We start from the raw sequence: 18,281 nt of genomic DNA on the forward strand, positions 1-18,281 counted from the left end.
ATTTTACAGAAGGTTTTCAAAATCCGAAAACAAAGTCTGGGGCAAGCGATTTTCTAGAGTTGGTCGGGTTACCGGGAATACATTTTCTTTCTCCATTTTCTGCTTTAAGTTCGGCTGGATTACTGGTACATCTTTAGGGCCTATATGAATTTCAAATATGGCGGGTCTGTTTAAATTTGTTGTTGTTTGTTTTTTTGGTTCGGGATGGGGGGATAAGAAGTGCATCACATTAAAATCAATTTCGATAACTTTATTTCTACAAGAAAATTGTCAGCTAATTTACTCATTTACAGATTCCTTATACATTTAATATAAATTAGTTAAAAAATGTTAGCGCTATTCTATAAGCAAAATAAATATTTTTGATTTAAAATCAGTATAGAAAGCTGTCAGCCAATTTATTTACAGATTCTTTATACTAAAATTACCAATAATGTTTGCATTGTTCTATAACATTATATTCAAAACCAAAGTTATAACAAAGTTATTTAAACAGTTTACCAACATTTAATATTAAAATTGCCAGAAATGCTTCTAATTTATCAACACAAAATTTTAATACATAAAACAATCGCGCGTGAATATATTTATAACCATAGTTGTCAAGTGAGATTTGTTAAAAAAGGAAAAAGGTGATGATTATGATTCATAAGCTAAATCTTACTACTTAAAATACTTTTGATAAATAATTGTTAACGTTTTAAATGGACATTTGTCTGTGAAATGATTGCTGCTCAGTGATGTATTCTATGACAGCTGCAAATACACATTCAATGTTCATATATAATCAAGTATCCCTTCCTTCCTCCGTAACATTTTCCTTGTAACCCCATACTTTCCCCCTCGATTCATTCATTCATTTATTCATTCGTTCGTTCGTTCGTTCGTTCAACTCGTTCATTCCTCCTTTTACAATAACGCGACTAGTTCGTTTCTTTTTCCCAAAGCCTCTGCATCATGTTGGAAAATATTCTCGAAGTTGTTAACTTCCTCATCGTGTGGCCCATCCAAGTACTCCAGGAAATCCTCCTCACCCATACAACATATGTTGTGCAATACACAACTGGCACTGACAATGGTTGGAATGTCTTCGATGACATCGACATCCATAGTGACACGAAGTTTTCTGAACCGTCCTTTCAACAATCCAAATGTTTGTTCAATTCGCTGTCTTTTCGCACTGAGCCTTTTGTTGAACGATCTTTGTGCGTGATTCAATGTACCTGTATCACGAAAGGGAGCCATGAGCCATGTTTTCAGTGGATATGCTTGATCGCCGATTAAATATGCACCTCCTGGAAAACACTCCTCCTCGGTTGTCTGGGCTTCGTTACAGAGGGGAGAATTTCTCAACACTCTGGCGTCATGAACGGAGCCAGGCCATCCACAGTAGATATCAGTAAACTGATAATCTGCATCGCAAACACCTTGAAGAACAATGGAATGAAAACCCTTGCGATTCAAGTAATCTTCTTCCTATGGGGGTAAAGATAGAGACGTCACATTGCTGGTCGCTTACTAAAACAAGTCATATCATTGTCAACCATTCGCTTTCTGTTTTGCCTTTTAATCAAATAGTTCAAGACGCATTTTTGTTTTCTAGTTGCAAATATTTCTGTTCAGGTGTGTAGTTTCAAAGGTTGCAAAAGTGCATAATATATTTTCATGAACTTCCATGATCGAAATTTTTCAGCTAAATATTCAGACCAACTCATTCTGAAGACTGATCGAAACCAAAAAAATAAACGCAAAACTACATTATTCATGGGTTATTTATGAATCCTACACTTATACCCGTTCGCTTGGAGCTTTAATCGGGATGTGTGTCCCGTCGATGCAACCTATGCATTGTGGAAGGCCTTGATGTTGCTCAAACTTCTCCATTATTTGCCGTAACCGTTGTTGGGATTCAGTTGGCCAGACGATCACAAGTGGTGCCAGATGAGTTACGATGTCCACGCAAACTCTTGGGTAAGTAACGTATGCAGTGGACGCACTCACTCCGAATCTGTCAGCTACGGACCTCAGGCATTCTGGATTGCCATTAACCCAAAGAGTTATTAGCAACTGCTTGCTTAGGTCAACAGGCGGTCTTCCCCGGCGATGTTGTACGAGACAGTTGGTTGCTAGCAAGCGTTGTACGATATCGAATGTTTCCCGATGCAGACGAAAATGTCGCTTGAAATCGTCCAGGCGATATTGCGGAACTACATTTTCGGCATAACCAGTAATTTTCACTCTCGCCTTCCTTTCTTTTGCACGACATAGCAAGAACAAACTGTCATCATCATCATCTTCTTCGGAAAACAAAAAGTAAGCCTGAAAATTAAAAATTTCCCTTACACTACGAAAGTAGAAATAAGCGGCGGTGCTGAGGGCAGCCATGACATGTAAACATGATCGTGCTATCCCGTTTTGTTTACAGCCTCGCTTTGATCAGTGACGTCATAGTAATCACAATCACGATTGGGCAAATCGAACGCGCCCCTGTTGTCACCATCATCAATACTGCCCTCACAGTCCAAGTACAATTCCACTGCAGATTCATCATTACAAGTCAATCAGAATATCCATCACCATCAGTTTCAAACTGTGACAGCTGTGATTCATTCTGTTGTCACCATCATCAATACTGCCCTCACAGTCCAAGTAGAATTCCACTGCAGATTCATCATTACAAGTCAATCAGAATATCCATCACCATCAGTTTCAAACTGTGACAGCTGTGATTCATTTTGTAGTCACCATCATCAATACTGCCCTCACAGTCCAAGTAGAATTCCACTGCAGATTCATCATTACAAGTCAATCAGAATATCCATCACCATCAGTTTCAAACTGTGACAGCTGTGATTCATTCTGTTGTCACCATCATCAATACTGCCCTCACAGTCCAAGTAGAATTCCACTGCAGATTCAGCATTACAAGTATTACTGTGATCGATTATCTCACTGGAGTCATCTTCTCTGTATCTATCAGTCCAGCCTTCAGTCCTTATCACTTCCTGAAAGATATCAATGAAAATGTAGTTTACATAAAAGCTACCTAAACACAGTACATGTACTTTTATTAATGTAAAATTCAAAGTCTTCAAGCAGTAAACTATTGTTCTCCATTTCTTCAAAGAAGTCTTTTTATAAGAAAATATTGTCCAAAAATGACATTGAAATGTGTCAATGTCACGTCATTCCATTACAATGCAGTGTGTATCCCTGACAGTCTACACTACACATTTGAAAACTGTGCTACAAATACTTTTGTACAGAAATGGAAATATCTATTTAACTTCCTTAAAAATCCAATGAAAGGCTTAAAAATAAAAGATTATTTCACTCGCACATTACCGGTATTTCATAATACTTTTAGTAATCAAAGTGACGATAGCTGTGAATGTGAAATAAACTGATCTAAAAATATCTTTAGTTTTCAAAGAGTTTTCTTTGAATAAGACCCATAAAAACAGAAACACAGTGTTGAAAGTGGCATGGAAATTTAAAACTTTTAAAATCATTTTAGATTTCCTGCCAAAACTAATCACGTGACAGAGAAACAAAGATTACAACAACAAAATGCCAGCAATCCTGTGTTGTGCATTCAAGTAAATGGCATCATGCTTGTTTCTTGGATGATCACAATGGGTATGTGCAGGAAATACTGTACTTTTTGTACTTTTCCATTGGGGGCACCATTTTATGAATGTGACACCTGTTTATTATTTGACCTGTTCAAATATGTAGGCATGGTGCAAATCAGTGAGCAGTGATACTTCTATGCACGTCCTTCAGTTAGCACAGTTATATGACCAACTTTAGTTTGACAATAAAATTATGAAAATATTGCATAAAATTTGCAGCTATTATGGCTTTTTCAGTTCTATTGCACAATTTTTAATATTTTCAACAAAGTACATCTACACAGTATTGTATGAACACACCATATTTGGGCCATTTAATGAATCATGATGGAAGTGGTATACAAATTTCTATGCTAATATATGAGTGTTTTAAATTTTTTTTGACCAAAAATCAGAAAAAAGCCCTAGTTAAAATGGCCCTTATAAATCTTTCATTACAATTTGAACATGTTCATTCATGTCTCAGTTTCTCATTGATTCCTAAACTCAAACTCCTCCTCGTTTTTATTTTGCTGAAAACTATTTCTGCTGCAATTGAATCATATGAAAAACTAATCAGCCAGCTTAGCCTTTGGCAAATTATGTTTTTGATCTTAAAAATGAAATTTTTATCAATGATGATAATTTCTTAATTCTCAATGTTTCTCAAATGCTGATAGTTTATGAAATAAAGATACCCTACTCAGTTTAACATAAACACAACTTGTGTACAGCAGACATTGACTTTGATTTTGAGCGTGGTGTCATTTGCACAGCGCCCTCTATAGGTGAAAAGCCCTTTGCTGAAGGCTACATTTGGTATAGGCCATCAACACAATTATGTACACCAGAGACCGAGAGTGTATTAAATACATTTCAAACACCTAAACTCTGGTACATATTAAATTTATATATTCAAAATCAATTAATGAAGCACCTGTGAAAATCAAGAGTTAAAAACAGGCTTGACTTTAGATTTAATTCACACATTCAATTGACAGCAGCCAGCAATTACAAGGTATTGTTAATGTGAACAGCGTTGATACCCTGTTGACATAACTCAGCATTGTATTTAGGGATTTTCCATATAATTCCCTTTCTCATAACTGATACAAATTAAAAGGTCAATTAGAAAGATCTGGCAAAGTGAAGTTGTATGCCCACACCCTCCCCCCTCCCCACAAAAAAGTGGCCCTGTACCTCTGTGATGAGGCCGAACAAAAAAAATTGTGCTGTTCTGATAACCTGACCTACCCTATTTTTTACCTGCTGACCCGAAACTTTTTAGAGCTACGTAAACACTTAAGTAAAACGAAGAAAGACAAAACCCATAAAATCACGTGTTTATTACTTGGCATTTGATTTTTGCTTGAACAATGATGTCTTTATTTATTTGCTCCTTTTATATGTATGATACATTTTTCTGGAAATGTTGTGGCCAGTGTTTGACCGCCCTGAACCCCTGAAAAATGCATATTTAAAAATAAAAATATTTTGGAAAAAAATTTTTGCAACCTACCTACCCTATTTTTGTTATCGGAACAGGATAATTTATTTATTATTTTTTTTGGCCTGATAATATGCACAAGTTTCTTATCACTGTAAACACAGGAATTAAAAATTAAAGGAAATCTATGTCAAAGGATTTTCAGAGTAATCACTTATACATTCCCACAGCTTACCATTGTACAGTTTATTGTCTTTTCACTTTTGATGAAAGGACATTGGTCATTCTAAAGGTTTAACTTATGGAGTCAAATTTGAAGTACATTTTTGCAAAGTTAGGGAGCCCTATTTTTACAAAGAAGCACAATAAATGATAGCTGATAAAGTACAATTTCATAATATATCAAAATGTCAAAATTGATCATTTTAACTATTAAGTTATCTTTTTGTGTAGCTTGACTCATATCATTTTTCAGAATGCTGTATCTGGTTTAGAGTGAAAAGCACTCTCCATGATGATATCTGTGTTTATGTGTCAGGTCACAGTGCAGTGATGTCAGATTGTTGTGTAAAATATGTGAAAACACTGGAATAAATCAAAACATGGAATCAAAATGAAGAACTAAAACCATCAGGAAGTGAAAGTGACAACAGCTGTACACTTTGTAATAGCTCTGACATTCTACAGAATTTCATATCCTCTTGTTTCTTGCCAAAAACCATACTTACTAGCTGCTTTTTGTGATATGCAAATTGCTTTATTATTTTTGACAATCGAATTAAATGTGGTCATGTGTATTTGGAGAGTAAACAGGCTGAAAACTGGCCATTTATGCAAACATACATCCATACATCATGATACAGATACAAACAAAATTTAAAATATGGAGTGTACAATGATTTAATTTGTGGTATCCAACATTGACCGTACTGTTCTTGAGTTATTGTCTAACTAGCTACATGTAAATTAGTAAACACCATGGACAGAAAATAAAGAAAGACAATACTACTGCAACCAACATCAACAATTACCAAAAACATTCAAACTATTGCCTATTTGGTATATAGTCATTATGGAAATTAATAATTATTAATACAATTCACAGGATAAAATGTGATGGCACAGCAAAAGCTTCAGTGACAATTTCACAAAATTCTACCATATTACACTGAACCGTTATTGAGATACAGTCTAATTACCTAAATTCATTAATTGTGCAAATTAGTCATTACTACAGAGATAAAATTCACTAGACAAACACAATGACACTGCTATAGCTTCAGTGACAGGTTACAACATTGTAACATATTACACCAAGCCATAATTGAGTTACAGCCAAATTACATAAAATCATTAATTATGCAAATTAGTCATTACTACAGAGATAAAATTCACTAGACAAACACAATGACACTGCTATAGCTTCAGTGACAGGGTAACAACATTGTTATTACACCGAACCCAGTGTTTCATCAAGAGAGAGGGATGGGGGATTCCCGCCCCTGCCCCCGCACCGCCCATACAATGGTTTCTGACTTAGATATACAAGTAGAACACATTAACTGGTGAAATTCCCCTTAAATTTTCTGGTAAAAAATCCCCCCTTTTGATGCCATCATGGATGAAACACTGCAAACCATAATTGAGCTACAGCCTAATTACCTAAATTCATTAATTATGCAAATTACTAATTACTACAGAAATAAAATTCACTGGAACAAAGGCAATGGTATTGTCATCACTTCAAAAACAATTTCACAAATTTGTAGCATATTACAGTGAACCTTTACTGAGCTACAGCCTAATTACCTAAATTCATTAATTATGCAATTAAGTCATTACCATAGAGATAAAATTCACTGGACCAAAGGCAATGACATTGCCATGACCAAAGAAACAACTCCACAAAATTATAGCATTTGACACTGAACCATTATTGAGATACAATAATGCAAATGTGCAAATATAGTAGAAATTATGCAAATGTAATTATGCAAATGTGTAATATAGTAGAAATAAAAGTTACAAGACAAAATGCAATGAAAGTGCAATGATGTAAGCTGCATTTCCATGAAATTGTAGCCTATTACACCAAAGTATTATCAAGTTACAACCTAATTACCCAAGTTCGTTAATTATGCAAATTGGTAATTACTACAGAGATAAAATTCACTGAACAGAAACACAATGACACTGCCATGACTTCAGTGACAATTCCACAAAATTCTAGCATATTACACAAATCCGTTATGGAGATACAGCCTAATTACCTAAATTCATTAATTATGCAAATTGGTAATTACTACAGAGATAAAATTCACTGAACAGAAACACAATGGCACTGCCATGACTTCAGTAACAATTCCACACAATTCTAGCATATTACACCAATCTGCAATGGAGATAAAGCCTAATTGCCTAAATTCATTAATTATTCAAATTACTTGATCAGAGCAATTTTAATTATTACCAAAATCTCAAGAATGTCAAAACTCATTGTCGTTTCTCAATTCAACAATTACTACCATTTAAAAATTGGTGAAAAAGTACAATTACCAGCCTGAACGATTTGTTTATCGGTGAAATATAATTAATTATGCAAATTAGTAAAATTTTTACCATATTTAATTTTTAATTGATAAGATTTTTTCAAGAAATTGCCACCTTCATGTCAAAAAACCATGTTTCAATGGCAGTACTATTGTTTTATCAGCTGTTGACCTTTGACCTACATTTACAAATTGTTACCTTACACCCAAAGGTACACCACTGTCCAACACTGTCAGGGTTTTATTGTCCAGAGATGGCATGGAATCATCAGGAGAATACTTTTACCCAGAGGGATTGACAATAAACCACAATGGACATGTACTTGTCTGTGACTATGGAACTGGGGACCGGCCTGGCAGTGTGAAGACAGTAACAGCAGACACTGCACAGATTCTAACATCTGTCACAGTTCATGGCTTACCTAACTATTTCAGTCCACAAGACACAGCAATGGCAGACAATGGTGACTATTACACAGCGGATGATGGCAACAAATGCATTGTAGTGAGTGATGCAAAGAGTGAAGTGAAACAAATAATAGCAATGGGTAAACTGGAACACCCCACTGGTGTATTTGTTGATAAAGACAGAAATGTTTTCATAGCAGACTACATTGCAGACTGTGTAATCAAATGTAATGGAGATGGGGACATTATTTCAAGTCAACAACTCAGTGGGCCCTACTCTCTGACCATGAATAGCAAATATCAACTCATAGTGTCATGTCGTGGTGATGTAAATTGTATCTATGTTTTGGACAGTAATCTTGAAATATTGAATCAATTTGGAAGTGATCACTTAGAGAATCCATGTGGAGTTACAGTTGACAATGCAGACAATATTTATGTGGCAGATTGGAGGAAGATAGTGAAATTTGATAGACAGGGTGAATACCAGGAAACTGTAACTGTAGATGGATACCCTTACTACATTGCAGTGTTTACAGACGGTAGAATAGTTTATTCAGATGTCAGTGATTCCACTGTCAAGGTCATTTACAAGTAAGAAATCTGAGAAGACAGTCAATGCAAATATTGCAGCAAATACAATTGTACAACTGAACAACCTACAAACACATCATCACCATGACTGACACAATTTTCCTGATTTTCTCATCAAAACTCAATATTTTCTCAGCCAAGTTTGGGTTAGAATTTCTCGTTATGATGTCAGGAAATGACTCCAAGTGGAATTGAAACCCTTGGATGAAATTTTGTATTTTTTTCAGAGTGAATTTTCTGTAAAATGTGAAGAAATTGTAATCCGCTTTGTTTTGATGCCATGAACAATGTCAATAATTTCATTTTTCTCAGAAACTATTCATAATTTCCTAGTCATGTTGGGGTTAGAATTTCTCATCTTGATGTAAGGAATCCAATAATGTAAAAATTAAAGTCATTGGTTGAAATTTTGTATTATTTTCAGAGTCAACTTTTTGTAAAATGTGAAGAAATTGTGATCAGGTTTGTTTGATGCAATTGTTTTGACACAGAGAATACAAATAATTTCATTTTTCTGAGAAATGTTCATAATTTCCTGGCCATGTTGGGGTTAGAATTTTACCTCTTGATGTGAAGAATTTGAAAATCATAATATTAAAGTCATCAGTTGAAATTTTATAAATTTTTCAGAGTGATATTTTGACAACACTGTAGAGAAATTGTGATCAAGTTTACTTAACGCAACTGTTTTGACATGTAGAAAATACAAATAATTTCATTTTTCTGAGAAATGTTCATATTTTCCTGGCCATGTTGGGGTTAGAATTTTACCTCTTGATGTGAAGGATTTGAAAATCATAAAATTTAAGACATCAGCTGAATTTCTATAATTTTTTCAGAGTGATATTTTGAATACTGTAGAGAAATTGCGCTCAGGTTTGCTTTGATTTGTACATGTTGACACAGAGAATACAAATAATTTCTATTTTCAGAGAAATGTTCATAATTTCCTGGCCATGTTGGGGTTAGAATTTTACCTCTTGATGTGAAGAATTTGAAAATCATAATATTAAAGTCATCAGTTGAAATTTTCATGTTTTTTTATGAAGAGATATTTTGATATTTCTGCAGAATGTCCAGTATTGACATGACTTCCATTCAACATTCAATCAAATTTCAACATGATTTCTAGATTTCTGAGTTAATGTCCAGATTTTCCTGGTCATGTTTGGGTTAGAATTTCACGTCTTGATGTAATTAAGTTTATGACGTGGCAATCAAAGTGATCGGTTGAAATTTTCATATTTTTTTACAGAATACATTTGTTAATTCTGTACAGCATTGCAATGACAGTTGTATTCACTGTAAACATTCATCAAAGCATCGCTGTGAAATCTTCTCATATTTGTTTTGATTTCAAGAAAGACACTCATCAGATCTTACCTGAACAATGTCCACACACTCTGAGACTCATCCTAGTCAGAATAATGCCTTCCGATTTCTTGTAACATCGTCAGATTTATAAAATTCCAGGAGTAAATCCACACATGACTTCAGCTGGCAACCTGTCAGCTGTTAATGTTTTGACTGAAGGCGAACGCTTTACTCATTAGATAGCTTCCACAGTAAAAAGTAGTCCCAGAAAAAATATCAAAGTTCGAATTTGCAAACATAACACAGCTGGGTGTTATGTTATTGATTCAGAAACAGAAAAGAGACCTCAGTACCTTTGTAATTATTTCCGTTTTTGAAAAGGGTCTGTTTTTATGAGATGTACAACATACCGACTCACATTAGTGTAAAATTCTTACGCTAGTTCATTAGCCCATGATAGGTGGCGCTATTTCAATTTCTGCCGTCAGGCTGGTCAGGTTGGCTTTATTCAGCGCAGAAGTGCACGTAGCATATTGGTATCTGTAATGGACTGTATTTCTTAGAGTTTGACATTTTTATCGCAGTTTATTTTTAAACGATACCGTGACAAGAGTATATATTTAGACATTTAATTGGATTGTAGATGTTTTCGCTTGTTTTTTAATTTACTTTTTCCTTGTATACGGTTGCTAAGTAAGACTATTGTGTTGCAAGCTAGCTGTGTTCATTGTTTTGATCACAGTAAGCTTATATGCATACAAGATTATCATTCACTGATGCGTGCAGGAATTAGCATTTGTTATCACGTGTGTACCCGAAACAGTATAGCTGCATGTTTATACCAGTCCTTTACTTTGCTATGTTAACTCAAGAAATATTGAAGACTTTTGTGATTTTTTGTTTACTCTTTTCTTTCCCACTACTTAGCCGTATACCTAATGCCTTTTTTCACACTATTTCTGGTCACTCTTATCATATATATAGATATTTTCAGATCATGATTATTGTAGGATTAGTTTAAAAATTATACAAAGTATTCAGAATTGTCCAAATATAACGACACTTTCCAAAAAAATAGTATGTTATTTCCGAATATTATAGTTTTTGACTTGCATTAATTTTTTTCTGGGCTGTATTCTAAAGCCAGCCCTCTATGAATTCCTCGGCCACGTTGCTATCGTAAATGATTTGATGAAGTGTTATCTATCGTGTTAAGACGTTTTTGAATCTGGCATTTAATTTTTCGTTGTATTGTACTTTTAATTATGGTAATACGTGGTTGTGGGTTATATGTCTCACAAGTCAAAAGCATTTTCTATTCATAGTATTACTCGTGACTTCGGAATGCGGTTAGGTATTCAAAAGCATGACAGTGAAACCAACAGTTATATATTTTTTTATGATCGTCAGATATTTCAAAGCTATATCTTCTTTAAAACAATGTACTGTTGTAACTTTCTGGATTTGAACTCATTTAATTGTTTTATACAGCACAGAACGCGTACGTCGTATCAGATCAGCCCTCAATACGCATAGAAACATTTTACTTGGTGTCAGTATTGAGTGTTATCGAATTCTTTTCTTCCTGTCAGGAGTTTCACGTTCATGATGTTTTTTACACAAGTTGTGCATTTTAGCAAACACATCCAGTAGATTAATTTCTTGACTGAATCCCGAATAATCTGCATTTCAGAAAAAAATAAATGTGTTTCGCATTCCAAAATATTTCTTGATTTTCATGATATATTTCACGTGACTGTATAATGAATATTAATGCTTGCCTTTCACAGATTTGACAAGTCAGATGTTTGATGTGTGTCATTATCTATGGTACTACGTTTTGAGAAAACTATTTTATGCAATAGCCAGATTTTTAAAGTAAAGTCCGATAGTAGCTCATAAAGATTCGTTTGTTAAATTCAAATAAGTAATAAAAGATTGAAAAAAACAACTGTTAGCAGTTTTCTTGTAGTTTGGTGTTTGCCATGATGATAAATATATGTGTATAGTAGGTGACCCTAATACCGCAACAGAGACACAGAAAGACTCTTCGCCCTTCAAAGCCGGAATGTATGTCTTCGACAGAGAAAAATGTATGTATGTATGTATGTATGTATGTATGTATGTATGTATGTATGTATGTATGTATGTATGTATGTATGTATGTATGTATGTATGTATGTATGTATGTATGTATGTATGTATGTATGTATGTATGTATGTATGTATGTATGTATGTATGTATGTATGTATGTATGTATGTATGTATGTATGTATGTATGTATGTATGCATGCATGCATGCATGCATGCATGCACGCACGCACGCACGCACGCACGCACGTACGTACGTACGTATGTATGTATGTATGAAAAATAGCGTCAATGACACTGTAGCTCCCATCCTGGACTATTTAGTGTTTGTTCTCTGGTCAGATATTTGAACATGTGTGAAAGGGATAAAGTGCATGAAGTGAAAATACTTAAATGAAATGTACTGGAGACAGTGAAATATGTTAATGTAATTATTCAGAATATAAAATGGAAAAAATACAGAATTAGATATATCGAATACTGTGATACAACCATTAACTCAACAAGTCATTTACAATGACATAGTCCCCACTTGCAATAGGAGTATTAGTCTTGATGAGGCAGGAAAATGTGGTCATTAAGAAGTATCACTGGAGTGTATATGTTGAGATCTATGGGCACATAGGTCTATGTCATTGTTCCCAATTTGAAACACATGAGGCATGTCTAAGTTATGGTTCTAAATTGGGAAAAAAGATCAGACCTCTAGCAGTATTGGCCAGCCAAGAAATACATATGCGCATTATAAATGAGGTACAAGATGTGACATCTTAAGGTCTAATATCCTATCAAAATTGGAGGGTATAGAACTTGTGGTTACTGAAATATGCATATATATGTATAATCAAGGTCAAAGGTCATCGAGGTCACATGACATTTTGAAAAAAAAATTATATTGCTAATTAATCCCTATATGCCAAAAATCAGATCTCTAGATCTATTCGCTTGCCCAGAATTAGATGTGTACATAATTAATGAGGTAAAGCGTGTGTTGTCATAAGGTCTCCCATCCTACTAAATACAAAGGACAGCACTTGTGGTTACTTATTTATTGACATAAACATATATTTTAGGTAAAAGGTCATCGAGGTCACATGACATTTGGTCAAAAAATTTCTCTCCTATAGTTATCCCTATATACCAAAAATCAGACATCCAGCTCTATTGGCTCGCTCAGAATGAGATATGCGCATAATTATTGAGGTACAGTATGTGGCGTCATAAGGTGTCCAATCATACCAAACATGAAGGGTGTAGCACTTGTGGTTACCGAGTTATGGAAAAATATGTATATTTGAGGTCAAAAGTCACTGAGGTCACGTGACATTTTGTCAAAAAAATTGTTTTGCTAAGTTATCCCTATATACCTAAAATCAGACCTCTAGCTCTATTGGCTCGCTCAAAATTAGATATGTGCATAATTAATGAGGTACAATATGTGGCGTCATAAGCTGTCCCATCATACCATATATGAAGGGTGTAGCACTTGTGGTTACTGAGTTATGGACAAATATGTATATTTGAGGTCAAAGGTCACCGAGGTCACGTGACATTTTGTCAAAAAAATTGTATTGCTAAGTTATCCCTATATACCAAAAATCAGACCTCTAGCTGTATTGGCTCGCTCAAAATTAGATATGCACATAATTAATGAGGTACAATATGTGGCGTCATAAGGTGTCCCATCATACCATACATGAAGGCTGTAGCACTTGTGGTTACTGAGTTATGGACAAATATGTATATTTGAGGTCAAAGGTCACCGAGGTCATGTGACATTTTGTCAAAAAAATTGTATTGCTAAGTTATCCCTATATACCAAAAATCAGACCTCCAGCTCTATTGGCTCACTCAAAATTAGATATGTGCATAATTAATGAGGTACAATATGTGGCGTCATAAGGTGTCCCATCATACCATACATGAAGGCTGTAGCACTTGTGGTTACTGAGTTATGGACAAATATGTATAATTGAGGTCAAAGGTCACCGAGGTCACGTGACATTTTGTCAAAAAAATTGTTTTGCTAAGTTATCCCTATATACCAAAAATCAGACCTCTAGCTCTATTGGCTCGCTCAAAATTAGATATGTGCATAATTAATGAGGTACAATATGTGGCGTCATAAGCTGTCCTATCATACCATATATGAAGGGTGGTAGCACTTGTGGTTACTGAGTTATGGACAAATATGTATATTGAGATCAAAGGTCATCAAGGTCACATGACATTTTGTCAAAATATCCGAGATATATGCGTGAACGGATGGACTCACGGATGGACGAACAGACGGACATGACCCAATCTATAAGCTCACTGGACTTCATCCGTGGGGACTAAAATTGTGTCACTGCATCCTTTTTGCAATATGAATACGATGAGAAACTATTTTTTTATTTTTCGTGGCCTTATACATGGGAGTCTATGGAGATCTGCCTTATACATGGGAGTCTATGGACGTGTAAACTAAAAATATGCAAATTTCACCACGATTTGCCCAAATTTGGGAAAGGTCACTCCTATGCACTTCCATACCAAGTTTCAAATCAATCGGACTTGTGGTTTCAGAGCAGGAGATTTTTTGACCCAAAAATGGGAGAAAATTACCAAAAAAATTCATGAAAAATAGCAAGTCCAAGATACTGACCCAAGATGTGCACAATCATTTCATGTCAGCCCAAAGTACTTACATGCTAATTTTTCATGTAATCTGCTCAGTGGTTCTTGAGTTTTTTCAATTTTGACTGTTTTTACATTTTTTCACTTAATTTGCATATTTTTGGCAATGACAACTTCATTTGAACAAAATCTCATCTACAGCCCATCATCCATGTACACACCAAATATCAAGATGAAATGTACAGCGGTTTTGGAGTTTTTGATGTTGACGGACAGACATACAGACATACAGACATACAGACATACAGACATACAGACATACATACATACAGACATTTCCCTAGCCTATAAGAATAGCTTCCATTGCCATATATACATATGGCTATGGAGCTAAAAAATTACTTGTGCAGCCTTAAGAACTGTGCAAATCAGACGCCAATCTAGTATTGAGAATCGTATACGGTGTCTTTGATAAACTCTTGAGTGTCTACCTTGAACTCTTTATGATAGAGTATTGGGGTGTATGTATGCAGTGTTGTGCTGTCTTTACAAATTTTGCTCATCTCTAATGATGTTAATTGCAAACAGTGTGAGCTGTCGTACTGACCAGCATTAAACGAGTTAAAGACATGAATGTCATGAAGGGTTGTCATGCCAAAAGGGTTGTCATGCCAAAAGATATATATATATATATATATATATATATATATATATATATATATATATATATATATATATATATTATATATATATATATATATATATATATATATATATATATATATTACCCTAAACCACTACAATTTACCACTACGTGTATTATAATATCGAACCCATGCAGAAGTAACTCCTTGGGACCCTGCAAGTTATGTCCGTGTGTCTGTAGGCCTACAAAAACTTTGAGTGAGTACAGTTCAAATATACCGTAGTAATGAATGTGTTCGCAGAAATATCAACATAATGGTCGCCCAATGGTCTTACAAAATCATTGTGCGACATCACTGTCACATATATTCAACGACATTTACAGAGAAATGACACTGGACGGACGGAGTCCCATCCACTGATCCCCTCGCCTGAGTTCATAGATACCAATAATTATACAAGGTTAGAGCCTATCCTTCGAGAAAGACTCGAAGGAGATCATTGGATATTGAATAGACTTATCAAAATAGGGAATGGACAAATTGGGAATTGATACAAGACAATCTTTTGTTCCATAAAAGGGCTTTCTACGGCTTCAGTGAAAACGACCTAGGTCTTTCTTGAATATAATCTGGATTTATGCTGAATAGGTTTTTGAATTTGTATGCGACGCATGCGCATAATGCTTTCAATTCGCTCTTGATTGATGCGGTTTCAAATTACAACTGTTATTGATGCCTACTGGAGTATACGTGCATGTTTTTTTTTACAAATTGCATTTCCTAACTGGCACTATTGTTATTAGATATAACAAATATGCAGCTTTCGATTTGGAAACATGGCGGATGCATGCGCAATTGTTTTTGAGATCATACTCTTTAATTTCCTCTGAACAAATCTCATTATAATCTCCTTCTGCTACGAATTTAATTTACCCTTGATACTCGTTTTCTCCTCTACCAAAGGCCTGTCAGGAAATTTCATCGCTTCCCACTTTCCTGCCAAAATAATGCCAAAGTACCTCCTGTCAAGTCTCCACTGCTATCTCTTTGCTGTACGCTTTTCCATTTCTCATGGCAAGTGTAAACGCCGCCTCAAAACAGCTGAATCATATTCGCTGTAAGCCAGTTTGGACTTATTTAAAGTTGCCTGCTACTCAGTACAATGGTGTTTGCCTACGAGACTCCCTATTGGCGAACGATGTCCTGCTGAACGCTCGTAAGTAAAAAAAGAAATCTTCTGAGTATCTTTCTTCACGAACAGTTGCGGTACATATTTGACAGCAGTCTACTGTTGCCTGAAACCGTCTAGGTTTATGACTCGAGAGCAGGTGGCCACTTGTTTAATGACAGGTACGCACGTGGGCTACAGTCACGATGACCTATAACCGCAGTATTCAGGCAACAATAGTCTTCTGTCAAATATGGGCCACAATGTTGATTACAAAGCAAACTCAGGTGTCAGTCTAGTGACCCCAGTCTGATGTTGCCTGGAAATATGAGTTTAAGACCTGAGAGAATGTGACCATTTGCCCTACGTCAGGTACACGGTAGGCAAATACACTCCTGCCATGGTGACCTATAAACGATGAATTCAGGCAGTAAATTTTTTGTTGGAAGGTCAATACGGTCTGTTATTCCGACCATGTATGATATTGATCAATAAAGAGTATACGTACATAAGCAAACTGAAACTTTTGAGGTAAGGCGTAGTGATATTTCAGGCAATAATGTTCACTGTTTCTCTTTTCCATCTTTACCGACAATGAAGCGGGAGACTACGGATCATATTAGGCTACTTGTTTTGTTAGCAAGCATTTATTCTGTTTTTGAGATGACCAACCTGATAAGCTTTAGGAAAAAACAAAACAAAAAAAACCCCAAAAACAGTGTCAACGATAAAGTTGACGATTTTACACCAGCTCATCAGACAACCAGAACTGCCAATAATACGAGGACGATGATTCTTAGACAGAACACTTACTCGTATCAATGGAACAATGGACAACATTTCAGGAACAATGGGAGACAACAGACTTTCCAAAATCGGCAAATAAATCAAAATGTAGTTTAAATTGTTATGATTGCGGAGGGGTCGGGCAAATTAGCTCTTCATGTCCAAGTAATAATAATAATAATGTTGGGCAAAGTGTTAAAGTATGTTACAATTGCGGTCAGCCTGGCCATATTGCTCGTAACTGTCTGGCAGAGGGGCGAATATAGCAAGAAAAAAAATAAAGCCGGCAGGTGTTTGGATAAAGAATCAAGGGGATGGTACCTGTGAACGGCCAGATAAGGGAATAAATGATAAAGTTAAGAGTGAATGTAATATGAATATTGATGATAGTTGTGTATAAGGTATTAATGTTATCAATGTTAGTATAATGAATCAAATTGTTGATACAGGTGCTGTCATTACGGTTGCTCCGATGAGTTTGTTATCTGAAATTCCGAAATTGCGCAATCAAAGAATTCACAAGTCAAATTACAACGCAATGAAATTAGCTGATGATCGTCAAACTCCAATTAAAGGTGTTACATGAAAGTTCATTGACCGTAGCCAAAAACGAAGCTCCGATGAAGATATGATAGCTGTGCAAATACTTCTTTCTTGAAGAAATGTTCACCATGTCGTGTTGTCTTCAGCCTGTCCGTTCCTTTTCGAATCTCGACCAGTCTTTCTAAAATCATGACCAGTCACACACCACCCTTTTATCTGTCAAAAGCGCCACTGCCAATTTGTGATCATACATTCTCAAGTTAAATGCTCTTGTATTCGTAATTTTCTGAAGATACTGATCACAAATAGCTGTCGGTTTTGACATGCAGATTTTGTTTAGAAATATATGTATCATATAACATTCTATGCCTAAATCAAAATGTTGTTCCAATTTGAAGTGTATGACACAATTGACCGAAACCGCCAGTGGCAGTGCTGTGCGAATTATCTATCTCCCGACACCCTAAATGACTGTGACATCATGAAAGAGGAGTGTCCAT

At 35.3% G+C, this 18,281-nt stretch overlaps 2 protein-coding genes across 2 annotated transcripts in view; both read left to right on the plus strand.

The window, feature by feature from the left end:
• The window catches only part of LOC139129350 (uncharacterized), a 26,686-nt gene extending 18,031 nt beyond the window's left edge, over positions 1–8,655 (plus strand). The window contains exon 10 of the mRNA XM_070694984.1: positions 7,823–8,655. The gene's annotated coding sequence lies outside the window, so the exon portion shown is untranslated. The remainder of the gene's footprint in view (positions 1–7,822) is intronic.
• Positions 7,870–8,616, plus strand: LOC139129351 (tripartite motif-containing protein 3-like). The gene has a single exon (XM_070694985.1). It carries the CDS (start codon positions 7,870–7,872, stop codon positions 8,614–8,616), a length of 747 nt encoding a protein of 248 aa, XP_070551086.1.
• Positions 8,656–18,281: the final 9,626 nt, after the last annotated feature.

Source organism: Ptychodera flava, chromosome 3, assembly GCF_041260155.1.
Source record: "Ptychodera flava strain L36383 chromosome 3, AS_Pfla_20210202, whole genome shotgun sequence".
NCBI classification, from domain to species: domain Eukaryota; kingdom Metazoa; phylum Hemichordata; class Enteropneusta; family Ptychoderidae; genus Ptychodera; species Ptychodera flava.